The sequence below is a fragment of the Panthera onca genome, chromosome E3 (genome assembly GCF_046562875.1).
Source record: "Panthera onca isolate mPanOnc1 chromosome E3, mPanOnc1 haplotype 2, whole genome shotgun sequence".
NCBI classification, from domain to species: Eukaryota; Metazoa; Chordata; class Mammalia; order Carnivora; family Felidae; genus Panthera; species Panthera onca.
Window position 1 is genome coordinate 22,208,354 of NC_138354.1, and position 27,799 is coordinate 22,236,152.

Here is a 27,799-nt window from a genome sequence, read left to right on the forward strand (position 1 = left end):
GTAAACAAACAAAGCTTTATTACTTGTCTTCTCTCATTACAAAAACAGGGCACGGAAAATAAACCGAGAGCTCGGACCCCTGGGTTCACCCCACGTTAAGCAAAGTAGCCCCAGACAAAGACAGCACAGGTAACGCACACGATGAGGTTGATGTCCAGAAGGGTTTTCACGGGGGGGTTTTCTTCCAAGGAGACGATGACGGGTTCCACTTTGCTGGGGGGCTCCTCCTTGCCCCGGCTCTCCATCCCACAGAGCCACAGGATGGCCCGTACCACTCTGGACTGCTCTGGGGTCGTGTCACCTAGAAGAACCCAAAGGAAGGTCATAAGGATGGGCTGTGCGTCCGGGAGAAGACACCAAGGGGACCAACCAGATGTGTTCCGCACATAGTAACAAATACTTGGTGTATCTCTCGTGTCTCTTGAAATGCACGGCCTCCTGGATCTATACTTGAGTTTCCCCTGTTAGGCTGATGTGGACACATAGCCACAGTGTGTATGCATGTGTGTGCATGTATGTGTGTGTATATATATATATATATATATATATATATATATATATATATATACAGGGCCACGCGTGATGATGAACAACAGCCCACAGCCTCAGGGTCATGGAGGCAATAGGGGCTGGTGGGGACTTTGGCTAATTGAAGGGCACATCCCAGGTCTTAAGGCGCCCGCTTTACAAGCTCCAGATGTCAGTCGTGCAGACACGTGGGCCCAGTGTTGTTACAATCTCCCCATTTTCCAAGAGAAGACAGATATCTGGAATTTTACATGCAATCTCCCGATTTTTAAATGCTAAGTCACATTTCATTACAATGGCAGGTGGGCTAAACCACAGTATGTCTGCAAGCTGCCAGTTTGGAACGAGTGTAATGTAGAGAATGCCAGTAGTATTCCAGCCTACCTTGTGGGATTTCGAGAGGATTAGGTGAGCCATGTTCTAGCAGGCGCTCAGCAAGTGTTTGCTGCTATTGCTTCCCAGCGAGGTATCTGATGAAAGCTACTGAGGGGCGCCTGGGGAGCTCAGCGGGTTAAGTGTTTGACTTTTGATTTCAGCTCAGGACACAATCTCGTGGTGTGTGAGTTCGAGCCCTGCATCAGGCTCCATGCTGATGGTGCAGAGGCTGCCTGGGATTCCTTCTCTCTCTCTCTCTCTCTCTCTCTCTGAGCCTCCCCCCATTCATTCTCTCTCTCTCTCTCTCTCAAAATAAATAAACTTAGGGGCGCCTGGGTGGCTCAGTTGGCTAAGCGTCCAACTTCAGTTCAGGTCATGATCTCACGGTTCGTGGGTTCAAGCTTTGCATTGGGCTCTGTGCTGACAGCTCAGAGCCTAGAGCCTGCTTCAGATTCTGTGTGTGTGTCTCCCTCTCTCTCTGCCCCTCCCCCACTCACACTGTCTTTCTCTCCTTCAAAAATAAACATTAAAAAAAAATTTTTTTTTAAAAACACTAACTAAATAAGGGAAAGAAAGAAAGTTACTGAAGAACCCACTTGCAAGGCTGGACATTAGGAGTCAGGCGGTGCTAAAATTTCAATTCTGCCCCTTCTCTGGCTTATGATTTGGTAGAAAAATTCCCCCCTGAAACAGAATTCTTCCTGGGCTTCGACTGTAACTGAGGAGAGACCACTCACAGCTGTGGGGTTTGGATATGTTTTCTTGAATCATCTCCAACTGGATGGTGGTGATGCTGGTCTCGGGGGTCCCATTCTGAGAGACGGGAAGAGGCAGGGGAGTTGCTGGTGGGAGTGGCTGTTCCTTCTGGACCATGGGGTCATGACGAGTAAACCAGGTCAGGCGGCTTACCTAAGGAGCAGCGATGGATTAGGAGATTGGGGTCCCCTGCTCGACCCCGCGTTCAGCTTCATGTCTGAGAATGTCCCCGGCCTGGCCCTGTCACTGCACCTACCACGAGCTCCACTCCCTGCACTCTTCAGAAGCAGTGGGCATATTCCCCCCACGATGCCCCCAGGTTATTTCAGCAGCCTCAGTTCTGTTGGGACCTCCCCCCACCCCTCCCTCATTCCAGCTCCCAGGGCTTAACCCCAGCCCGGGAATCTGGGGGGACCCGCCCGTGAGCCACTCAGCACATATATTTCTCTAGCTACAGGGACTGAATTGGGTCGCAGATACATGTGTCGAGCCGACTCCATCGATGGGAATCGGGAGCTTTGCCAGAAATGCTGGGATGAACATGTTTCTGCTATTGCTTAATGAATATAAGAGAAGATAAAAGCCTTAGAAGCTGGCAGGCCCCTGTGGTGCCTACAAATAGAGGCAGAAATAAGGATGGATTCTGATGATCCTCAGTCCTGAATCAGGCTGTCCCTCAGGCCTAACCCTGGATGTCCCAGCTTTTTGAACAGTCGAACCCTCTTTGTTAAGGCCAGCGTGGGTGCGTCTGCTCACGGCACAGGGTCTCCGTGGTTACACGGTACCAAACCCAAATGTACCATTTCCTTGGAGGGTGGCTCCGTGAACCAGCTCACAACGGACACCGTGATCAGAGTAACCGCGGACAGAATCATGGAGAAGTAGAGGTAGTGGACATGTTTCACCACGGCGGGGCGGTCATCTGGCTGGTCACACCGAGGCTGCGTGTAAACGAAGTCCAAGACCAGCCGAATCAAGCCTAGGAGAAGGCCCAAGATCAGACCTGAGAAAGCACCCTGTAAATCAGAGCAAGGCCATCTTAGAGACGTCCAAGGTTAAGGGGCGGCCGGCCTGGGCCTCTGCGGACCTCGACCTCGACCTCGACAAGCCGTCCTCAAGAGCTTGGCTCTCTAGGGACGGTCGATGCACACGTCAGTGATTTGAAAGGACTGCAAGTTACTCAGCTGTTTATCTTTCACACGCGACTAATCATTTATGCATAATTCACTCCTTGTTAACTCGGCTCCCCCGTTTAGTGACGGAATGCATCAACACAGAACCCCCATCGCTGCTTTGCAAAGGCCGGGTGGCACCCTCCCCATGCCTCCCTCCACAGAAACGCATCCCCGGAAACGCCACCCACGCCCTCACGGGGCGGCGCTAGCTTCTCGCGTGGCGGGGACTCGTCCAGAGCTACCTTTTCATTGGTCCGCTTCCAGAAACATCCCATGATGAAGACCACAGCCACAGGCGGCTGCAGGTAGGAGCTGATTGACTGGATGTAAATGAAGAGCTGGCCCCCCTGGCTGGCCTGAACCACGGGGATCCAGAGGATGGAGATCAGCACCAACAACAACACAAACACCCTGACAGCAGGCCGAGAGAGACCCTGGTTAGTATGCCTCCCGGGATGCTTACTGCTGTCTCTTGTTAACAGCTCTATTGGGGTAGAATTTTCACACCATAAGATTCACCCATCGCAAGTGTACAATCCCAGAACTTCGGGTAACACAATCAAGATTCAGAGCATCCATTGCTGGGGCGCCCGGGTGGCTCAGTCGTTCGAACGTCCCACTTCGGCTCAGGTCATGATCTCATAGCTCGTGAGTTCGAGCCCCACCTCGGGTTTTCTGCTGTCAGCACTGAGCCCACTTCAGAGCCTCTGTTCCCCTCTCTCTCTCTGCGCCTCCCCTGCTCACGCTGTCTCCCTCAAAAATAAACATTAAAAAAAAAAACCTGCCAAACTGTTTTAAACAGTTGGACCGTTTTACATTCCTACCTGTAGTGCTATGAAAGTTGCTATTTCTCTACCTCCGTGTCTGTCTCTCTTTTTTTAATGTTTATTTATTTTTGAGACGTGCACAAGTGGAAGAGGGGCAGAGAGGGAGACAGAGGATCTGAAGCGGGCTTTGCACTGACAGCAGAGAGCCCGATGTGGGCCTCACCCACAGATCACGACCTGAGCTGAAGTCGGACGCTCGACCAACTGAGCCTCCTTGCCTTTTTGATTACAGCCATTCTAGGGGGTGTGTAGCTTTCTAGGGGTACAGTCTCATTTTGTAGATTGATCTAGATCGCAGATCCTTTGTCAGCTACACGGCTTGCAAATATTTTCTCATCTGTGGCGTCTCCTCTCATTGCCTTGATGGTGTCCTTTGAAGTGAAAAACTTTTAGCTTTTGATGAAGTCTAATGTATTACGATTATTTTTTCTTTTCTGGGTTATGCTGTCTGTGTCTGACCTAAGAATGCTTTCACTAAACCAAGACTGAGACAGCCCTCCGGGCAACAAGATGCCTTATTAGCATGTATTTTACATAAAATTTGCATACCATTCATTTTGGCCACTTCCGTTCCCCCCACTAGACTTCAGCACCTTGCAAAAAGCCTTGATAGAAAAGCCTTCCCTGAGGGGGTGCCTGGGTAGCTCAGTGGGTAGAGTGTCTGACTTCGGCTCAGATCATGATCTCACAGTTTGTGAGCCCGAGCCCCGCGTCGGGCTCCATGCTGACAGCACAGAGCCTGGAACCTGCTTCGGATTCTGTGTCTCCCTCTCTCTGCTCCTCCCCCGCTCACGTTCTGTCTCTCTCTGCCTCTCTCTCTCTCAAAAATAAATAAACTTTAAAAAAAATTTTTTTTAAGGAAAGCCTTCCTGAGTCCCCAGAACCCCATCCCCTTTTTACCAGGCTTTGGGGTCCCACCCAGTCCAGGCTGGGGACTCCTCCTCTGAATGTTTACATCTCCTGGCTCCTGATCATAGCACTCATTGGGGTTGTAATTTCCTCTTATTTTTTTAATTAAAAAAAAACGTTTATGCATTTATTTTGAGAGAGAGCACGTGAGCAGGGGAGGGGCAGAGACAAGAGGGAGAGAGAGAATCCCAAGCAGGCCCCATGCCATCAGCACAGAACCCAATGTGGGGGTCAATCCCACGAACCATGAGATCGTGACCTGAGCCAAAATCAAGAGTTGGACACTTAACCATCTGAGCCACTCAGGCACTCTGTAATTTGCTTTTTAATTATCCTTTCTCTGTAATTCTCTTCTCTTTAGTTTTGTGAAAGCAAGAACTAAATCTTTGCTTTGCACTGCTGTGCGCCCGGCCACCTGGCACATAGTAGGTGCTCAGGGAACGTCTCTTGGATGAGTGACTTCTCTGCACACAGAGTCCTAAGGAACCTCCCCTTTGCCATCAGAGGAGGCCGAGCCTCCAGGATGAGGGGCTGGTGGGGCGTGGCCTCTGGGTGGGCTCAGCTTTCTCCTCCCTGGGTGTGTGGGACTTTTCACTCCCCTCCCCCGGCCCTGCTCAGTACGGCCTTACCTGCCGACAATCATGAGCTCCCTCTCGGACGCCCGGGGCCGGATGCAATTCCAGAGGTCCATGGTGAAGATGGTGCTGGCACTGTTAAAGATGGAGGTGAGGGAGGACATGAGCGCCGCCACCATCACGGCCATCATGAGCCCACGGAGCCCTGGGGGCAAAAGGGAGGTCTATGGGCCTCAGGTTTCTCCTGCTACCGGCTGTTACCTCCACTCATGACCCCAGGACCCCAGGCCTGTAGCACCAGCTGATCCCAGTCGGTGCCCCTAGGAGGGGGCAGAACTCAGGGGACCATGAGGAGGGACTGGGGTTGCTTGTGGGGAGTCAGGCGGAGACCCCTGCAGAGCCAGGGCCTGGGTTTTATTCGGGGGCTCTGTGGCTCGGTCCTTCCCACGGCCCTCCCATCTTGTCCCTCCTTCAGGTCAGGGCTCAGCCGAGGCCCTCCTTTGTGGACGCTCCAGGGGACTGCACTCAGGGGAGAGGGGACATTACCTGTGGGCAGGAGCTCCAGCACAAGTTTGGGGTACGCGATGTCTGAGCAGCCAGAGGGATTGCTGCAGACCTTCAGGCAGGTGTCTGGGTCCGCACAAGCCACTTGATCTGTGGAAGAAACGAGGCCCAGAGTGAGCAGAGCCTCTGAGCCCAGGCCTTGCCAAAACACGGCCCGACTGATGCAGGCCGGCACCAGGAGCCAGGGTTTTTGCATATACCAGCATAGCTCAATGAAATAAAGGAGCCTGGACTCTACACCACGACCTTCTTGTTTAACCTTGCCATCGCTGCAAAACTGGGACGGTCACATAACGATCGTAGCGGGGGTCGGCCGAGGTGACATACGTCATGCGCTTAACACAGTCCGATACAGAGGAAGGGCTGGATGCATTGCAGCTGTTATTACTGTGACCCAAATAAAGCTGACATACACCTAGCGGCCACTCTCTCCACAGTGTCCTACGTCAGGCTGCATCCCCGGATCCCCCAAAAGGGGCCGCAAGCATTTCACATCTTGCCTGCCGTTTGTCGGAGGTGCAAAGGCGAATGCCATTGACTGGCACGTGGCGAGTTATTTTCTAAATCCCTCTTTACCCATCTCCTCAATAGCTTTTTTCACTGTAGGCTCATAACAACGCGACCACGCTGGCTGAGTGTCTCTCCTCCTCTCCCTGTAATTCTGTATCAGGTCTTTTCCCTCCTGGACAGCATTCTAGTTTTCTAGTGTAAATCCATCATGGCTTCCTGGCATCTGTAGTTCTTTCTTTTTTATTTTTAATTTTTTTAATGTTTGCTCATTTTTGAAAGAGAGAGACAGAGCACAAGCAGCGGTGGGACGGAGAGAGAGAGGAGGACACAGAATCTGAAGCAGGCTCCAGGCCCTGAGCTGTCAGCACCAAGCCCGAGGCGGGGCTCGAACTCACGAACTGTGAGATCATGACCTGAGCCGAAGTCAGACACTCAACTGACTGAGCCACCCAGGTGCCCCCTGGCATCTGTAGTTCTTTATGTCTTCCTAGCTTAAGGATGAACACAATCCCAGAAGATGAGCCTAGGTCTGCGGCTCGGAGGACAGAGTGTGTGGCATTGAGTAGGTGCTCAATAAATTTTTATGGGGCTGAAGCTAGCTATCACAGAACTGCTGTTTACTTTTTCATAACCATATGAGGAAGGCAGAGATTACTTTAACCATTTCACAGATAAGGAACCAGGGCGAGGGACCTGATTATAAACACCTACGTCATGTCAGAGGCAGAGCTGAAACCCAGGTCTCCTGACTCCCAATCCAATTTTTCAGAGGAGGAAGACCAAGAGAGTGTATGTTTTCCATCTTTAATGAGTCAGCCAGTCACTTCATCTGAGGCTCAATCGTGACCACTGGGACCTTCAGAACTCTGTATGGTCTCAATGGTTCGGCACCTGCATCTGAGTGACCTCTTTCCTGTCACCTTGTCACCTTCTGCCTTCCTCAGCTCCGGATATCTGAGCCGACCAATGCTCCTCACCACCGTGCCAACGTCTACCCAACACCTGTCACCTTGGCTGGGCCACTTGTGATCTCTCAAGTCTCCTCTGCCAGATGGACGGAAAACTAACTCCCATGAATCACTCCTGGCCCCCTATTCTCAATCCAAAGGCTTCAGTCCTTTTTCCTCATTTTGAGGGGTGACACTGCTTTTCAGCCCATCTCGAACCTCAGTTTACAAGTGAACATGGAGCCCTCCACTGCCTGTGCTGACATCCCCCCCACCCCCCGCCCACTCCAATGCAGTTCCAATGTCATGATAACCATTTAGGTGAGGCCTCAAAAGCAGATGTTGGACAGTATACCAGATGAGCTTATATATTCTATATTTTTACCTGCATTAAAACTGCTAATTTAATAAATGTCAAAGGAGACCACGATTTTAAAATGCAAAATGGGGCACCTGGGTGGCTCAACTGGTTAAGCTTCCAACCTCGGCTGAGGTCATGATCTCGCGGTTCGTGGGTTCAAGCCCCGTGTCGGGCTCTGTGCTGACAGCTCTGTTTCAGATTCTGTGCCTCCCTCTCTCTCTGCCCCTCCCCTGCTCACACTCTGTCTCTGTCTCTCTCAAAAATGAATAAAAAAATTTTTTTAAATGCAATATTGTTGCATCTTCCTTTTTGTAACATCAGACCTCAGAAATGGAAATACTCTTGGCCCTTTCATCCACTGGGAAGTCCAAAGTCATACTGGTCTCTATAAAACTTCTCCACACGCTGTCATTTGTCTTCTCAAGGACGGGACCCTTTGCTCCACTAACATCCACCAATGGGTGTTGTGGCCACAACTGATCATACAATTGCTGCGGAATAGAAGTAGATGCCCCCAAAACTCTGGTTCAATCCTTACATAAAATTAAAACTGTAGACCAAAAGTGATATTTGATGAGAAGTCTTGAGCTGAAAACATCTTAAGAAAAATTATTTTGAGAGTTCAAAGTTCTTGGCTTTTTATGACTCCTCTGAGAAGTCTTAAAAGATAAGGAAGTACTGTCATTCCCATGCCCAGAACATGGTAAGGAGCCTCCCAGTCGGGCAAAGGTCTTGTTCACCTTCAAATCCTATGGGCTTTGCTTCTTTTTGTCCAAAAGCCCCTCTCTTCAAGGTACATCTAGAAGGAGAAAGACTCTCCCCGAGATATTTAATTAACTACACAGTTTAACCTTTGGTTGTTAACTTCATGTTGTTTACCCTTCTCGACATGCAACCTTCAACCATGAAATGTGACAGACACAGTTTACAAGGCCATTGTCCTTGTCTGTTCAGCTTAAAGAATCCATAAGGATATTAGTTGGCTCAGCTAAGTTACATGTGGAACCAGCGGCCTGGCAGATCATTAACCCACCATTCAGTAACAACCACCCACATGCCTTAGGTTAATTAATCAACCATTCAGATCTGGGGCAGGTTCTTCTGTCAGACCCTCTGATGTTTGACAAGAAGGATGCTTCTGGCAATGTCAGATCCGAATAACACAAAACCTGTTTCTGAATGCCAACACTCACCGGAGGTTCACTATGGCTCAGGTGCTACAGAGAAAGACAGTACATATACCTTCTCTATATTCTTCACAACTCCATGGGGAAGATGTGGTTATTACCCCTATTTTAAAGACAAGTAAATTGAGGCCCAGAGAGGTGAAAAGGCTTCCCCAAATCATACAGCTAGAAGTATCATGGGTGGGTCTCATTCCCCTAGTGTATTTCCAGGGCTCAGGTGGGACCATTGGCTTTGAAAATGGGTACATTTCTAGACTCGTGTTTTATTGGTTTTGAGGGTGGTTTTGCTTCTCTTAGTTTCCACTAGGGTTCATTTCAAAGTCTGCACCATTTCTCACTTGGATAAGCAGAAGAGAGTGTTGTCCAGACTCATGATAGCTCAGGACTGCAGCATCCTTTTAGGTGGTTTCTGGACCCAATTGAGGATTCAGGGGGCACCTGGCAGAGCAGACATGGGGGAAGACACAGGAACAGGTAAGTAGAGTGGCCGGGGTTTCTCAGTCTTCTGGAGGGCTTGTTAAAAACAGATTGCCAGGCTTCAACTCCAAGGGATTCTGATTCAGTAGGTCTTGGATGGGGCCTGAAAATTTGCATTGTTTTTAAAGAGAGAGAGCACAGGTTGGGGAGAGAGGCAGACTGAGACAGGGAGAGAGAGAGAGAATTAAACAGGCTGCACACTGAGTGTGGAGGGGGCTCGATCCCACAACTCTGGGATCATGACCTGAGCCGAAATCAAGAGTCAGATGCTCAACCGACTGAGCCACCCAGGCGCCCCTGAAAGCCTGCATTTCTAACAAGTTCCAAGGTGACACTGATGCTGCTAGACTGGGGACCACACTTGGAGAAGCACTTGTCTAGGCCTTCAAACACACTACGACCACCTCACCCTCTCCACCCTACTTCACTCTCTCTTCACACTTACTGCTGGTACCACATGCTAGAGTGTTTTGATTTATATTTTAGCTTGCTTTTTCCTGAGTACCAGACTCATCCATTACATTACAAAGTCCTTAGGGGCAAAGAACATGGCATCGTGATTGCTGATTGGCTGGCAGTTAACAGTGATGGTCAGGGTCTTGTGATTGGTCTTCCAGACACCGATCCAAAGCTTAAAGTGTAATTTGCTGCAAGATACAGTAACATGAGGGGCACCTGGCTGGCTCAGTCAGTTGAGCGTCCAATTCTTGGTTTCTGCTCAGGTCAAAACCTCATGATTCATTAGTTCAAGCCCCGCGTCGGGCTCTGCGCTGACAATGCGGGGTCTGCTTGAGATCCTCTCTTTCCCTATCTCTCTGCCCCTTCCCTGCCATGCGTGCTCTCTCTCTCAAAATAAACAAACTTAAAAAAAAATCCTAAGATACGTGATTAAGAGTCGGGCTTTGGAGGCCGATGCACCTAGGTTCAAATCCCAGCTCACCCAGCACTAGCCAGGTAACTTCTGGCAAGTCACGTAGCCTAGGAGGGGTCTAGGTTGCTCTTCCTTAACCCCCACATCCAACCCATCATTAATCTTATTAGCTCGGGGCGCCTGGGTGGCTCAGTCGTTAAATGCTGGATTTTTGATTTCAGCTCTGGTTACGATCTCACAGTTGGTGAGTCTGAGCCTCGCATCAGGCTCTGTGCTGACAGCGCAGGACCTGCTTGGGATTCTCTCTCTCTCTCTCTCTCTCTCTCTCTCTCTCTCTCTCTCAAAATAAATGAATAAACTTAAAAAAAATCTTATTGGCTCCACTCTGAAATGTATTTTGAAAACATCCATATGGATCAACTTTTTTTTTTTTTTTAATGTTTAGTTTTGAGAGACAGAGTATGAGCAGGGGAGGGGCAGAGAGAGAGGGAGACACAGAATCCGAAGCAGGCTCCAGGTCTGAGCTGTCAGTACAGAGCCCGACGTGGGGCTCGAACTCACAAGCCGCGAGATCACGACCTGAGATAAAGTTGGACACTTAACCGACTGAGCCACCCAGGAGCCCCTTTGTGGATCAACGGCTGCCTTGTCACAGAGGACATCCCTGGAAAGCTTGTCAGAAGAAACCACTGCCCAGCATTCCCTGCAACATCTCCCTGTGCCTGTCACTCACAGCTGTCGGCACAATCAATGGATATTTTTTATCTTTTTCTCCTCCACCACTAGAATGTGAGCCCTACAACAGCAGAGATACTGTTTGTCTTATTCACTAATGGATCCCCAGCATCTTCTAGAATAAGGCCTGGCAGATCATTGGCTCTCAGGATTTTTGGTGGATACACAGAAGAATAAATAAACGAGCAGATTGGGGCTCCTGGGTGGCTCAGTCGGTTAAGCGTCCGACTTCGGCTCAGGTCATGATCTCGCGGTCCGTGAGTTTGACCCCCACGTCGGGCTCTGTGCTGACAGCTCAGAGCCTGGAGCCTGTTTCAGATTCTGTGTCTCCCTCTCTCTGACCCTCCCCTGTTCATGCTCTCTCTCTCTCTGTCTCAAAAATAAATAAACGTTAAAAAAAATTTTTTTTAAATAAATGAGCAGATTAACTGACTTCTCTGAGCTTCAATTTCCTCATCTGTAAATGAAAACAGCCCTAACAGTACCTATCTCTTAAGGCTGTTTTGAGGAGTAAATGAGATAATACATTAAAAAAAAAAAAAAAAAAAAAAAAAGAGCAAACACTTCTACAGTGCTTACTTGTGCCAGAACTGCTTTACGTCTCATGAAGTAATATCCCCGTTTTATGAGTGAGGAAACAGAGGCAAGTGGCTTTCCAAGGTCACACAGCTAGTATGTGGCAGAGCCAGGATTCTGGCTGCACCGTTCAAATCAGAGTCCATATTCATAACCACTGCACTCTCGCTAAGACTCGGCGTGATGAACGTAGGTTGTTTAAAGCTGCTTTCTTGTGCACATGTTAAGCCTACCCGAGAGCTGTGTACTTTCCATCAAGTCACTCCAGCTCTTAGTCTCAGGAGGGTTTTTCCAAGCCTTGTGCGCTTTCCCTGGACACCGGCCCAGTGACTCTGGGTTCTCCATGCCATCTGGACTACAGGAGCATGAGCCCAGTGTCTAGCACCACGGACAGCTCCCCACACTTTCCTCCTAATGCTTACTGTCCTAAATTATTCTGACAAAATTTCTGGGCCATCCTACTGAAAGGGCGGGCCTATGCCGGCCGACTCCATCTTGTTCTGTGTCCTTCACCTTGACCACACCTCCTCCCCTTGAGTAACCCCCCCCTCACCTGCCTAACAGGACTCGGACCCTTCCCCAGCCAATCGGCTGAGGCCATAGCCATTACCCGACCAACTGCCCCTAGGCCCCAATAAAACCTTTGTCCTTTTGAAACTCGCTCTTTTTCCCTTTCCCTGGTATCTCACCGCTGCGTCGGTGCAGGTAGGGGATTGAGCTCGAGCTAGCTCGAATAAAGGCTCTTTGCTTTTGCATCGGACTCGGCTCCCTAGTGGTCTTTGGGGATCACGAATTCTGGGCATAACACTACCCTTTCTTTACCAGGTGGCACTGTTTAGGATAAAGCACAAAGGAGGAAGCACTCTAGGTTACACTCCCCTTTGAGTTAACAACAGCCTTGGTGGGCATGAGAGAAGGCTCACCGATATGGAAGAAGAGGAACTTTCCTCCATACAGATCAGCAGTTCCTGACATCACAGTGACTCCCGATTACACCCTCCCCCCAGTCCTGTTTATCCACACGGTGCAAATGTCATCACTTTACCAGACTGAAAAAAACTTTTCTAAGGCAAATATTCTAGAGGCTATGATATCCCTGATTTTTGTTAAATACCCCCAAAGTTATTTGGCCACTGGGCCAAAATGACCAAATGGAGCTGAAACACTAAAGCATTAAGAGGAACTCTCACATTAGTCTTTAGGAAACTGACATCTGGAACCACAAGGTCTGAGCTCAGTTTGTGGCTTCAAAAAAATACACATGGGTCACCCCTCGATTGGACATATACTAGACGTTCCTGTTGAACCCCTGTTGGGAAACAGTATAGAGTCAAATGTCCGGATGGAGATACCTCAGTCAAAATCACTCTGCAGGGACTCCAATCACATTCTATGATGGCAGTCATACATTTAGAACATGTATGAAACTCAAAGGGCCTGAAACTCAAAGACAGATGGCCTCTACTCCCCACTGTCTTCTCACCTGGGAAGAGGACACGACTGACCATTCCAGGGAATACCATCATGAAGAGAGGAAGCACCTTCAGGTAGGCAGCCATCAGAGAGCCTCCTTTGGCATGGGACAGGTTCTTGGCAGCCAGAGATCGCTGAACAATCACCTGGAAAACAGTGGGGTGGTTGGGAGCTGAGGTGGCTCTCTGTAACGGCAAACTAAGTGTGCACAGCTCCTGAGTACGTGTCAAGGACTTAGGATCTTGGTTTGCCTGGCTTCCCTCAGAGGAAACATTGCTTCCCTATCTCCAATACCCATGGTACAGTTCGGGAAGCCAGGAATCCCATTCTGTTCCCTCCCCACTCCTTTATCCTGGGATTGCCGCTGGCCAATTAGATTTCTCCACAGAGTTACTCTATTTCTCTGGCTACCATTTTCAGTTAAGGACAAGTACAAATCCAAGGTGGGCCAGTTACAACTTCCCATGGAACTTCTCTAAGTATCCGACTTCAGCTCAGGTCATGATCTCATGGTTCGTGGTTCAAGCCCCGTGTCGGGTCTGTGCTGACAGCTCAGAGCCTGGAGCCTACTTTGCATTCAGTGTCTCCCCCCTCTCTCTGCCCTTCCCTTACTCATGCTCTGCCTCTCCCTCTCTCAAAAATAAATAAACATTAAAAAATTTTTGAGAGACGGGCGCCTGGGTAGCTCAGTCGGTTAAGTGTCCGACTTCAGCGCAGGTCATGATCTCATGGTTTTTGAGTTCGAGCCCTGTGTCGGGCTCTGTGCGGACAGCTCGGAGCCTGGAGCCCACTTCCGATTCTGTGTCTCCTGTCTCCTTCTCTCTCTGCCCCTCTCCCACTCTTGCTTTGTCTCTCTGTCTCTCAACAATGAATAAACGCTAAAAAAAATTTTTTCTTAATTAAAAAAAATTTTTTTAAGAGAGAGACAGAGCACACCCCCAGGCCCAAGTCATGGAACCACAGTTCATAGGACTGGTATGAAAAGGAATTAATTCACCGAATGGTTAGATCAGGCCCTGGATCAGCATCAGGAAATGTTTAAATGCCATTATAATTGTCCACTGTTACTTACCTTCTCAGTCTCTACCCAGGAAGATCTGGAACATTCTTTGTGAATTGTGAATGCTGCTTTGCCCGTGTCCTGTTCTAAAAGTAGCCTAGACAGAGGGCTGTGCGTTCCCTAGGGCAGCACCAGCACAGTGAACCAAGTCAGAAGACCCTACAGAATCTAGGTCAGCAGCTACACTGTGTGGTCAAAACCAGTCACAGCGTCAAGGAGGGCTTGGGTTTCTAGGCCCTCTTGCCCTGCCTGGCATTTGGAAGGAGACAGAGTCTTCTGTGACTACGTCCCCAGGCTCCTGAACCATGCAAGGTGGGTTGGAGGCAGCTTTCAAAGGGTGCATGCTGGGATCCCAACTAAGAAGGGCATGAGGAATCTCAAGGAAATATTTGCACAAATTCATACTGTGTCAAGAGCAGTTAACAGGGGCGTCTGGCTGGCTCAGTGGGTAGAACATGTGATTCTTTTTTTTTTTTTTTTTTAATTTTTAAAAAAACGTTTATTTGAGGGAGAGAGACAGAGCGTGAGTAGGGGAGGGGCAGAGAGAGGCGCAGAGAGAATCCAAAGCAGGCTCCAGGTTCTGAGCCATCCGCACAGAGCCTGACATGGGGTTTGAACCCACAAGCTGTGAGATCACGACCTGAGCTGAATCCACTTAACCAACTGAGCCACACAAGGCTCCCCTTTGCGATTCTCCATCTCAACATTATGAGTTTAAGCCCCACATTGGGCGTGGAGCCTACTTAAAAAAAAAAATAGCAGTAACATAAACCATAGCAAACCTATAAATGTTTTTAATGGTGTATTAGCTGTCTCTGCAACAAAAGGACTATGACCGAATTCCTCATGCTTCCCTCTTCTGTAACCATTAGTAACCCCACTTAACAGATGAGGAAACAAGATGTTAGGATGCCAAGGTTACGCCCCCTGAACTTAACTCCAGGCCTGGTAAGTTTGCTTTTTTTCATGTTTATCTTTGAGGTGGGGGAGGGGCAGAGAGGAAGGGGGACGGGGGATCCAAGCAGGCTCCGCGCTGTCAGTGCAGAGCCCGATGCGAGGCTGAAACTCACACCCCGAGCGGAAACCGGATGCTCAACCGACTGAGCCACCCAGGTGCTCCCAGGCCTGTGAAGTTCAAAGCTCATGCTGTTAACCTAGATCTGCGCTGTGTCCCAAGGTCTCCTCTACCTGAGATGGGCTGAGGGGGAGAAGATTTGCCAAGGACGGGCTCCCTCTTAGAGGGGCGGTTCATGTGTGCTGCGCCCACCACTGCCCCGGGCGCCGAGGAGTCGCGGCCCGTGGGGGGACCTGGCCTCCTTTTCCTGCAGTGTTGACCGGCATACATTCCGCGGCCCCACGCCATGATCGTTACTTCGGTTAAACTTCCATCAGCCCTGACTCTGCAATACGGCTACCAAGATGGCACACAGATCTCTGGTCTTCGACAGGAGAGGCATTTTGATTCACGGGGCTTAAATCTTGACAAAGTACGAACAGGTGCACAGGAGGAAACAACTTCCATCCAACCTGGCGCGTCTGCCCTGTCTCCCTGCCCATGAGCCCTCTTCTTTCTTTTACCTACATGCATCCGGCTCCTTTGTGCAAATGTAAGAAATGTGAACATTGATTCTATCCACGCTCTGTCAACACAAGGGCTTATTATGCATCCTGTGCTGCCTTGTACCTTATTGCTTTCTCCTTTGCACAGGCTGTTCCCTCTGCTGCACACTCTGTTCCCCACCTATCGCTGGGAGCCCTGCTCCTCTCCTTCGAAGCCTGTGCTTCCAAGGGTCACTTCTTGGTCCTACCTCCCCTTGCCACCCTATTTTATTTATTTTTTAGTATATATTTTTAATCTCTACACCCAGTGTGGGGCGTCAACTCAACCCTGAGATTAAGAGTTGCACGTTCCACCACTGCCCTTTTAAAAAAAATTTTAGTTTATTTCTATGGGGCGCCTGAAGCCTGCTTTGGATTCTGTGTCTCCCTCTCTCTCTGCCCCTTCCCCAATCACGGTCTCTCTCTCTCTCTCTCTCAAAAATAAATACACATTTAAAAAATAAATTTTCAGGGGCGCCTGGGTGACTCAGTCGGTTGAGCATCCGACTTCGGCTCAGGTCATGATCTCGCGGTTTGTGAGTTCAGGCCCCGTGTCGGGCTCTGTGCTGACAGCTCAGAGCCTGGAGCCTGTTTCAGATTCTGTGTCTCCCTCTCTCTCTCTGACCCTCCCCCGTTCATGCTCTGTCTCTGTCTCAAAAATAAATTAAAAAAAAAATTTTTTTAAATAAATAAATAAAATTTTATTTTTAATTTTTTAAATGTGTATTTATTTGAGAGAGTGTGAGTGGGGGAAGGTCAGAGAGAGGGGACAGAGGATTGGAAGCAGGCTCTGTGCTGACAGTAGAGAGCCCAATGTGAGGCTTGAACCCATGAACCGTGACATCATGACCTGAACCAAAGTTGGATGCTTAACCAACTCAGCCACCCAGGAACCCATACCACCACCCTATTTTAAACTGCACTCCCACACTCAACCCGTTTCCCTACCCTGCTTTAAAAAAAAAAAATGATATATATCACCTTTAAATATTCCACACAATTTGCTTAAATAGATATATTGTCTGTCTACCCCCCCACTAGAAGAAGGTGAGCTCCGAGAGAGGCAAGAGCCCTGTCTGATTTGTTTGCTCATGATTTCCAAGTGCCTGGTGCACAGAGGACACCCAGTGAGTATTTGTTGAGCAAATGAGGCCCACTATCAGTTTTAACCTCCTTTTGAAATATATCATCTGTTTTGCTTAGTGGATCTTTCCCGACATTAGCAGGATGTATTAAGAGTTTCCCTTCGTGGGCGCCTGGGTGGCTCAGTCAGGTGAGTGACCAACTCTCAGTTTCAGCTCAGGTCATGATCTCGCAGTTCATGGTTTTGAGTCCCACATCAGGCTCTGCACTGATGGTGCAGAGCCTGCTTGGGATTCTCTCTCTCTCTCTTTCTCTCTCTCTCTCTCTCTGCCCCACCCCTGCTCCTGCTCTCTCTCTCTCAAAATAAATAAAAAAACTTAAAAAAAAAAAAAAAAAAGAGGGGCACCTGGGTGGCTCAGTCGTTAAGCATCTGACTTTGGCTCAGGTCATGATCTCACGGTTTGTGAGTTCAAGTCCCACATTGGGTAAGCTTGTGCCCTGCTTCGGGGGAACCCCACTTCTCTCTTTCTCCCTCTGCCCCTCATGTGATTTTCTCTCCTCTCTCTCTCTCTGCCCCTTGCGCACTTGCACCCTCTTTTTCTCTCTCTCAAAAAGAAAAGAGTTCCCCTTTGCAAATATTAGTAGCTTTGGATTTGCCCCTACATGAGCAAGCTCAAGAGGTAAAACAACACACAGATGTAAAAAGGAAGTAGTCGAGCTTGGGGGCAAGGGGGGCGGGGAATGCAAACAAGAGCAGATGGAGGGAAGAAAAACCAGAGTCTCCGGCCCCCCCAAGGAAAGAAGCCTCCCGGAGGGCGCTCGCTCAGCCAGCTGGTCTGTACCTGATCCGTGCACCAGTACCAGAGGGACGGGATGGACATTCCAAATAGGATCCCGGGCCACGGGAGGTCGGATGTCAGTGGGTCTCTGAAAATATGGAAGGCGTCATCTCGGGGCAGTCCGCAGCTGCTGTTCTCACTCCGGTTGCTAGCCAGGGCCAAGAAGTACTTCTCCTTTAGGCCTTCCATCCCTCCGACTGCAGCAAAACCTAGAATTCAGAGGAATAGCAAATTGTCCAGAAACTCAGAGCAATCCACACCAAGTGGTTAAGGGCATGGTAGGAGATGGGTGAAATCCTACTTAGAGCAGAGCTACTCAGGAAGGTTAGTCGCCTTCAAGGTTCTTAACTTTTTTTATATGCCTTCGGTAGTGATTATGTATTGCTTCTCAAAATATTAATAATCAGGGGCGCCTGGGTGGCTCAGTCAGTAAAGCATCTGACCTCAGCTCAGGTCATGATCTCACCCTGCGTCGGCTCTGTGCTGACAGCTAAGAGCCCGGAGCCTGCTTTGGATTCTGTGTCTCCCTCTCTGCCTGCCCCTCCCCTCCTGGTGCTCTCTCTCTCTCTCTCTCTCAAAAATGAATAAACATTAAAAAATATTAATAACATAATACAAAATACATAGGACTGTAGAGGAAACAGATATACTGAAGACCATCATTGAAACATAAAAATTGTGACTCAATAATTTACATATTTGCTCCATTAAACAGTAAGAACCAGCAGTGAGCGTAATAACAATTTATTTATTTTTAAGATTTTATTTTTAAGTAATGTCTACACCCAACATGGGGTTAGTTAAAATGAAGGTTAATATAAATGGATTTAAAAAAAAAAAAAAAAGGCTTTTTCTTCTTTTTAATCACTCTAAAAGACAAATGACTGTCTAAAGCAAAACTTGTAGCGTTGTATTGGGGTTTAAAACATCTGTAAATGTATGGCAACAATAAAAGAAGAGAGGATTTGGGAGTGTAATATTGTAAGGTTCTTTTTTCTTCTTCTTTTTTTTTTTTTTTTTTGAGAGAGACTTGTGCTGTCTCTCTCTGAAAAATAAACATCTAAAAAAATTTTTTAAATGAATTCAGTAAAGTTGCAGATACAAAAACCAACATACAAAAATCAGTTGTGTTTCTATACACTAACAAATGATTGAAAGGAGAAATTAAGAAAACCCCGTTACAATCCCCATTTACACAGAGGATAAAAAAAAAAAAATAGGAACAATTGTAACCAAGAAGATGAAGTGTCCGTGCACTGAAAACTATAACACACTGATGAAAGAAATTAAGGAAAACACAAATAAATGGGCAGATATTGTGTTCATGGATTAGAAGAATTAATATTATCAGGGGCGCCTGGGTGGCTCAGTCGGTTAAGCGTCCGACTTCGGCTCAGGTTCACAGTTCATGGGTTCAAGCCCCACATCGGGCTCTGTGCTGACAGCTCGGAGCCTGGAGCTGCTTCGGATTCTGTGTCTCCCTCTCTCTCTGCCCCTCCCCCGTTCATGCTCTGTCTCTCTCTGTCTCAAAAGTAAAAATAAACATTAAAAAAAAAAAGAATTAATATTATCAGCACGTCCACACCCCCCAATGAGATCTACAGATTCTTTTTCTTTTCTTAATAAGCTCTATGCCCAACGTGAAGCTTGAACCCACGAGCCTGAGATCAACAGTCGCATTCTCTGACAACTGAGCCAGCCAGGTGCCCTGCAATCTACAAAATCAGTGGAATCCCCATCAAAATTTCAATGGCTTTCCTCACAGAAATAGAAAAAAAAAATCACCCTAAAATTCATATGGAGCCACGAAAGACCCAGATACCCAAAGCAACATCGAGAAAGGAGAACAAGGTGGGAGGCATCGTGCTTCTTGATTTCAAGCTTATTATAAAGCTGCAGAAACCAAAACCATATGGTGTTGGCATAAAAAGACTCACAGACCAATGGGATACACAGACCAATGGGACAGAATTGAGGGCACGGAAATTAACCCACACGTATATGGCCAGTTAGTTTTCAACATGTGAATATCTGCAGATCCCTTGGGAGAACATCTAATAAAGCAGATTGATGAAGATTACAGAGGGCTGATCTGTAATCTCTTTCCTGCCCGACTGTAATGGATTAAGTAATGGAACTTCCCCACTGAGAACCCATACTTTTGTGGGGAAAGATCTAGAGGTGTTGCTAAGAATGACAGAACTTGGGAAGATCTGTATTTTGGGTCTCTTTGCATCTAAAACCTGTCATAAGCAGCTTGTAAAGCCCTGGGAGGTTCAAAGGTTTGGTATTTATGACAGTGACCACACCGAGCATTTTTCTAATAAAGCTGACAATTGTCCTTCATGTATTTGTTACTCATTTGTATTTCCTCTTTAAAAAAAAAAAAAAAAAATGTTTATTTTTGAGAGAGACCGAGAGTTGGGGAGAGACAGAGAGGGAAGGAGACACAGAATCCCAAGCAGGTTCCAGGCTCTGAGCTGTCAGTCCAGAGCCTAACTCAGGGCTCAAACTCACGAACCGTGAGATCATGACCTGAGCTGAAGCCAGATGCTTAACTGGCTGAGCCACCCAGGCGCCCCTGTATTTCCTCTTCACATACGGTATATCAGTGAAGTTTTCTTCTTCATGAGGGTCCAAAACATTTGTTAAAGTTAATGAGCAATTTTTGTTCATGTTGCGAAACAATTTTTCCATAATTAACTTCCTTATAGTTTTGTTTAAAAGACGAAAGCCGTTGGGGCACCTGGGTGGCTTGGTCAGTTAAGCGTCCGACTTCGGCTCAGGTCACGATCTCGCGGTCCGTGAGTTCGAGCCCCGCGTCGGGCTCTGTGCGGACAGCTCAGAGCCTGGAGCCTGTTTCAGATTCTGTGTCTCCCTCTCTCTGTGACCCTCCCCCGTTCATGCTCTGTCTCTCTCTGTCTCAAAAATAAATAAACGTTAAAAAAAAAAATTTTTTTTTAAATAAAAAATAAAAAAATAAAAGACGAAAGCTGCACATAAACACAATTTAAAGTGTGCAGAAAGGCACAATGCTATGATAAAACTCGTATCTCCTCGACCCCTGTTCCTAGACAATTCCCGAGTCCTTATTTCTTGTGGCTTTGACACTCTTGAGGAACTGATTAGGAATCTTGTAAAATGATTCTCCATCGGATGTCTGATGTTTATTCCTGAATAATTATGTGTTTTTGGTAAGCGTGGCACAGAGGCTCCGTTATGTCCCTCTCACCCTATGAGCAGCTACATATCAATATGTCCTATTCCTGGAGACATTGACCGCAATCACTTAGCTACAATGGTGCATGCCAGGTTGCCCCACGGTAAAGCGACTATTTTCCCCTTTGTGATTAGTGAATATCTTGGACATGGTAACTGAGATCATGCAAAAATCCCTGCTATCTTGAGCATTTACCGTTGAATCTTGCCTCCAATTATCACGGTGGTGCCCTCATGTTGATTTTCTATTTCTCTCCCTCTGTCTGCATTTATTAATTGGAATTCTTCTGTAAGAAGAATTTTGTCCCTGTGTCCCTTTTATTTATTAATCATTTTTCCCTCTCAATATAGGAGGAACTATTCATTTTTACCTAAAAATCAGTAAATTTCCGGGGCGCCTGGGTGGCTCAGTTGGTTAAGCGTCCGACTTCAGCTCAGGTCATGATGTCCCGGTTCGTGAGTCGGAGCCCCGCGTCGGCTCTGTGCTAACAGTGCAGAGCCTGCTTGCGATTCTCTCTCTCCCTCTCTCTCTCTCTGCCCTTTCCCACCCCCACCCCCACCCCCCCGGTGCTTTCTCTCTTTCTCAAAATAAATGGATAAACTTGAAAAAAAAAAAAAAAACAGTAAATTTCCATAAGTTCAGTTCTCTTCCAGCTAAAACAACCATGTCTCAAGGAAATCATCCGTGATGGAATGCCCCAGGGGTATGCTTTTGGCAGCTGGGTTTGCTGATCCCCATGATGAGAGCAGATGTCCCTTCCTGAGAGAGGGCCTGTCACCCACCCAAGTGACCCTGGGGCCCCACTTACTGTAGCCCATCAGGATGAGTGCTCCTATAAGCATGATCAGAGTCTGCAGGGCATCCGTGTAGATCACAGCAGCCAGGCCACCTGGGGGTGGGGGTGGGAATAAGCATGGAGATGAGGGTCGGACACCCTGGGTAACAACAGAGAGAATCTGGAAGCTCAAGACCTGAGATTTCTTAGTGTTGTTTACAAAGATGGCCACAAGACCTCCTTCCTGGGCACAGGCCCATGTTGCCTTGTGGCTTTCCTGCTCCTTTTCATGTTTTTTGTTTTGTTTTTTTTTTAATTTTTAAATGTTTGTTTTTGAGAGACAGAGAAAGAGAGAGAGAGAGAGACAGCATGAATTGGAGAGGGGCAGAGAGAGACACACACACAGAATCCGAAGCAGGCTCCAGGCCCTGAGCTGTCAGCACAGAGCCTGACGCGGGGCTCGAACTCATGGACTGTGATTTCATGACCTGAGCCAAAGCTGAATGTTTAACCAACTGAGCCACCCAGGTTCTCCTGCTTTTCATGTTGATGTAAATAAAGCTGATTTCTCTATGTCTTAACTATGGGCTCGGCCAAATGACTTGCTTCGACCAACAGAATATGGGGGAGTGCTACTACTGTGCAGGCCTAAGCCTATCCCTCAAGTGCCCTGAAGCTTCTGCTCTTGCTTAAGACCATTGTTTTACGTCCTTATATCTGTGGGTGGTTCGTTACACAGTAATTTCTAACTGATTCAGGAAGTGATGCATGGGCTGTAGTCCCCAAGCTCTGAACAGCTTTATTTTTAACCCTGGAAAAAGGATATGAGTACTAGGTATTCAGAGCCCTAACAGGCTTCCTGAGCAGGCTCCTGTGGTTGGCCTCAGTGAATTCTTCTTACTTTTGCCACCTAGCACAGTCTTGGTAATGACAAGAATGGCAGCAAATCTGGCCAAGGCCATCTTTCTAGTCTCTTCCTTATACTATACCTCCTTCTTCCCAAAGGGAAAGGGATGTTTATCTGATCTGAGCATGTTTTACGAGTGGGCAAAGTCAGCGTGCAATAAAAAACATGGGCAGAGATGTGGGGTTCTCTACCATGCCTCCTCCTTCCTGGCCAGGAGGAATACGGCCCTGTCACAAATGGGCAGACACCCAGCCTAGAGTCTTGTCCCAACTCTCTGCTGCCTGAGTGCAGTGATCCTGAAGCCGGGTGCCACTGAAACCCGCCGTCGTTTCTATACTGATGTTCACTGAACAATTTATCATGTGCCATGCACTCTGTTTAGTATTTTATTCAATTGTTCACCAAATATCTGGTGAGTGCCCTACCTAGCTCTCCATGGTAGGGATAGAGAAGCAAGCAAAACAGCATGTTCCCTGTCCTCATGGAGATTACAGTCTAATGGGACACGCAGACCAGGAAACAAAGGTAAATTGGCTACTGGGACTAGCCCTTCCCTTTCCCTGGGCTCCAGGCACACAGCTTCCATTAGTGTGGAACACTCTGAGAGATTCTTCAGGGGCCTTTGCATGGGTTTGATTTGACCGCTCTTGAGCTTAGAGCCTCCCGTGGTGTTCCACAGCCCTCGGAGCAAGATCCAGACTCATTTCATCTTTCATTTCCCTCAAGGCACTGGTTGCTGGCCTTTCCCCCATCTCCTGCTGAGCCACACGGGGTGGGGGTGGGGGGGGGGGGAGGGTGTGGCAATCCGTCTCTGCCTGGTGGGAGTGGCTCCCCTGGAGGTTAGCGGGTCGCAGCTTGAGCCATCTGCTCATTCAGCGTCAGCCACATTGACCGCCTTTCTGTCCCCCAAAACAAAGCATGAGTCTTTACATGTGCCCTTCTCCTGGCCTGGTCTTCTCTTCCTCCGTCCTTGTCTTTAAAGTTTCCTTCCTTTCATTTAAATGTGGTTCAGATGTCACCTTAGAAAGGCCTTCTCTGAACATGCTATGTAAAGAAAAATAATAATAAAAAACCCCTCCTTACCCATCACTCCCCACCTCACCCTGCGTGGAACTTCCTTCACAGCACTTATCAGATTATAACAATACATCCTGATATAATTTATTGGTTTCCTTGTTCATTGTCTGTCTCCCCATCCCTATTAGAATAGAAGTTCCTTTGGGGTCAAGATTTTGCCTGTTTTGTCTACTGCTCTACCTCATTTCCTAGCACGATGTCTAGCATATGTAGGTGATATCCAGACAGATTTGTGGAATGAGTTATATTATACGAAGAGGAAGCAGAGAAGGGTGACCTGGAGCAGAGGATGAAGATTAAAAGGTGAATATTCCAACACAGATATTTGTCCAGGCCATACTCTATGCCAGTCACTCTCCTGGAGTGTGGTTCCGACGGGGAAAAACGATGCTGCCGCACGTTATTCTCCGAGATTACAGTTGCTTACCATCTCGCTTTGCAGAGTGCATGTGAATAGACACGCGCCTCACTCAGTTTTCAATAAATAATTCTGCAGTAAATAAATGGAAAATAGCTTGATGCAATTGTGGTGCATTTTTCAATCCTCCCTCTAATCGGGAAGCCCTCTTCCCTTAGACAATGGCCAAGAGACACCGTATTATCTGGGGTCATTGACTGAGGTGTAATGAATGGATGGTTTTAACACACTAGAACATCAGAAGATGGGCCAGGAAAAGATGGGGGCGGGGGTGGCCCACGGCCTCTCAGGCATCACCTCTCGTTCAGACACACCTGCAACGGTGTACAGAGCTGTGATGGCCAACAGCCCGACTATGGCCAGGTAGAGATCCAGGTGCAGAGACTGCTGAATAAAGATGGCACCCGCATACATGTCCACCTGTAGAGACATGAAGTTCACGGATGAATGAATGGATGGACATTTTCAGCGCAAGTTCCCCTAAGACTGGATTCCAGCAAACAGAAGAGTCCTACGTTGCGCTTTCTTCAGCCACCTCTTCCTGTATCAGAGGTCTCAAACTGGGACCCTTGGGCAAGTACATTTGAGACCCATTCACTGGGCTAATACGACAACCTCCTCAGTGGCCCTCCTGCTGCTACTCCCGGTCTTTCTAGCCTCCATTCTCCACTTTGCAACCTTTATCAAATACCGCCATGAGCATATCATCCTTCTCCTGCCCATTAAAATTCTTCCGTGGCCCCCTACTGCCCCCAAGATAACGTCTATGTAAATAAGTTAGAGTTGCATGCCAGGCTTCATGGTCTGCTTGACCCTTGGCCTCATTTCCCTCACTCACTGCTTCTCTGCTTCCCTAACAAGCTATGCCCATCCACGTCGCCAATGTTTTGCTTGCTCTAGTCCATCCATCGGGAACACTAGTCCCCTTTCTTTAGTTCGTAATCCTCCTTGGTCATAACTTCCCTGGTGACGGATTCCCCACATCTGAAGCTTTCCACCAGACCCAGAGGCAGAATTCTGAAAGGATGCTGTCATCCAACGTCTGTCTTTCAAGCCTGCAGCTGGCATGGACTCAGTTATTGTTGTTTGGATTGAATGGAATTCCTCTGCACCCCCTGCACTCTCCTCACAAGAGACAGGCTCTCCTCAGCCCCAACTGGAAGTGGAGACAGCATCAGCTGAGTCACAGGCAGGCCTGGAGGCTGCAAGGCATCTGCTCTTGGCCTCTTTCTAGAGATTGGCCCATCCAACCAAAGTTCAAGGTGGAGCAGGCTCAATGGCCGCAGCCCATCTGATTAATAGCTGATCACTGTCTAATCCCAGGAGGAATATGACCGCTCCACCCAAGGGGTGACCTGCACCGTCTAGAGATGTTGCCAGAGAACCTTTGGCAGAACCTTCTCCCAACTTCTGCCCATGCTTGTCCTCTCCCTCCCACCCCTCCTACCCTCTGCTAACCTCCCGGAAGCCTGCCCAACAGAAGGAGGAAGTGCACAGGGAGGACACACTCCCAAGCAGTGGCTGTCGTTGATCTTCTCACCATGCCACAGGTACACGGCTGGGCTATGTCCCCACCTTACCGAGATCTTGGTGAAGATGTAGATAAACAGGTAGAGCACAGCCAAGATGATGGGGATCCTGTTGCCACCAAAGCGTTTCCTCAGGTATTCTGGCATCGTGGTGACCTAGGGGCCAGAGCTCAGTGGTCACCACATACCTGACTTTGGGCACATGGTCTCAGGGCACTGGCCCTTCCCTCCTCCCCAAACTCAGCAGCACCAATGGCCTTCTTGATCATAGGCCTAAGAAAGGAGGAGAAAATGGGGGCAGAGGGGTGGGGTGTGGAGGAATTGGGGTTCTGTGCAGGGGGATGTACCCAACTACCAATCCCATCCCAAAGTTTGCTATCTCTTATTAGTTACTTAGTGTTTTCCTTTCAACCAGCTCACCTAAACAGTTAAATACATTTCCCTAAACTTCAAATCACCATCATAAATGGAAAATCAACCCTAAATTTAAGAGAACCAGCAAAAATAAACAACGGGTAGTAAAATAAACACCGGGTAGTAAAACAATTCATTATTTTCTATTCCTTTCTGGCAACACCAAAGACTCTGGACCCTGAGCCTACTCATTTAAAAAAGAAAAAGAATGCTGGAGAAGTGTTGGATTGGTCTTGAAGACAGGCTAGGACCAATGTAAGGCTTCCCCCTTGAGCTCATCAAACAAGTGAAAGACAACAGAAAAGGAAATAACTCTACCACGTGACTCAGTGTGGCGGGTCCCATGTCTGACACCTAAAAGCATCTCAAGAATCTCCATTCGTCCAGGTTCCAAACTTTGGGGAATTGCTCTATTCTAATCCTTTGGTCAGGGGGCACCTGGGTGGCTCACTCGGTGAACTGTCCTACTCCAGATCAGGTCATGATCCCATGTTGTGAGGTTGAGCCCCGCGTCGGGCTCTGTGCTGACAGCTCAGAGCCTGGAGCCTGCTTCAGATTCTGTGTCTCCCCCCGCCTCTCTCTCTCTCTGTGTGTCTCCGTGTCCCTCCCCATTTCATGCTCTGTATCTCTCTCTCAAAAATAAACATTAAAACAAAATTTAAACCTTGGGGCAGGTTACCAGCAAAAGCAGGGGATTCTAATAGCAGGCTCCAGGATTGGCAGAAAGATGAGGGGGGGCACTGAATCATGGCGGCTCCCTATGCCCCAGGCTGGGTGGTCCAAAGTCAGATGTCATTACCATATGGGCACCCAAGTGACTGGGGTGTGCTGCTGAAAACCACTGTTGAGGGTTTGGCATGTTCTTTCCCAATCTCCTCACCCTCATTGTACTCTAGCCCCAGACTTGCAGCTGAGACACTGCAACATCAAACCAATGGCTCTTCCGTGAGGTACTAGATCTTGGATGGGGAAGGACCCAGTTATAAAGATATTTGCAGAAATGTTTGCAGCCTCTCCTCCAGGCTGTTGCTGCTTGGGTATCCCCAAGTCTAACCCAGGGAGGAGAAAACTAACAGGTCCCCCACCACAAGCTCATGAATGGCAAACCATCCATTTCGAGGTCAGATTGTGAAGGGATACTGGGAAAGACTAGATGGCTAGACTCAGTTCAAGAATAGTAAATAGTTGGGGCACCTGGGTGGCTCAGTCGGTTAAGCATCCGACTTCTGCTCAGGTCATGATCTCACCTCTTGGGTTCGAGCCCCGCGTCAGGCTCTGTGCTGACAGCTCAGAGCCTGGAGCCTGCTTCCGATTCTGTGTCTCTCTGTCTCTGCCCCTCCCCACTCACGTTCTGTCTCTTTCTGTCTCTCAAAAATGAATAAACATTAAAAAAAAATTTTAATAAATAAATAAGAATTGTAAATGGCTAATGGTAATCTGGGTATTCAAGAACCCAAGGGTGTATGGTGCAAAATTATTTCCACTTCGATGTATGCTTGAACGTCTTCTCACAATAAAATATTGGCCAAACAAACAAACAAAAAAGAACTCCAGGAATAAATGGGCATTTTCAAATAGGAAAAAAGAAAAAAAGCTTCTCTCTCCTGCCCATCTCCCCCAGAGAGCAATCTGGAACTCTGACTCTCATGTCTTCCCCTGGTTTTGCAGCAAGGTACCCACAACAGAGATTTTCCAGAAGCACATGCACTGACACTCTATCAAGGAATAACGCATGGGGACATTCAACCAGTACTGAACGGATGTGCCCGTGGTGATGGTGTGACAGCTGATTAGAGAGGACACGAAGAGCCTCAGTCCATTCAGGTGAGAGGAACGGGCTTCCCTGGCAGATTTACTGTCTGTGACCACAGCTGTTAAGCTGTCAAGGAGCTAAAAAGGCAATCTGCCAGCAAGCAAGGTTGAGAAAGACAGACAGACAGAAAGAGCCGAAGAGGTGAGGGACGGCCCACAGGCAGCACAGGAACCACCCTCTGGTTGCAGCTGGGTGAATGTTAAAAAGAAGTAAATGCAG

The 27,799-nt window shown here is 48.1% G+C and overlaps 1 protein-coding gene across 2 annotated transcripts in view; it reads right to left on the bottom strand.

The window, feature by feature from the left end:
* Nucleotides 1–27,799, bottom strand: part of SLC5A11 (solute carrier family 5 member 11) — a 48,468-nt gene continuing 20,669 nt past the window's right edge. For both annotated transcript variants that reach the window (XM_078440498.1, XM_078440499.2), the window contains 11 exons: nt 25,405–25,509; nt 24,139–24,244; nt 21,456–21,536; nt 17,431–17,636; nt 12,857–12,992; nt 5,692–5,799; nt 5,200–5,350; nt 3,077–3,245; nt 2,460–2,675; nt 1,641–1,812; nt 1–301 (listed from right to left, as the gene is read on the bottom strand). In XM_078440498.1, coding sequence (XP_078296624.1) covers nt 96–301; nt 1,641–1,812; nt 2,460–2,675; nt 3,077–3,245; nt 5,200–5,350; nt 5,692–5,799; nt 12,857–12,992; nt 17,431–17,636; nt 21,456–21,536; nt 24,139–24,244; nt 25,405–25,509 — 1,656 coding nt within the window. In that variant the 3' untranslated portion in view covers nt 1–95. The remainder of the gene's footprint in view (nt 302–1,640; nt 1,813–2,459; nt 2,676–3,076; nt 3,246–5,199; nt 5,351–5,691; nt 5,800–12,856; nt 12,993–17,430; nt 17,637–21,455; nt 21,537–24,138; nt 24,245–25,404; nt 25,510–27,799) is intronic.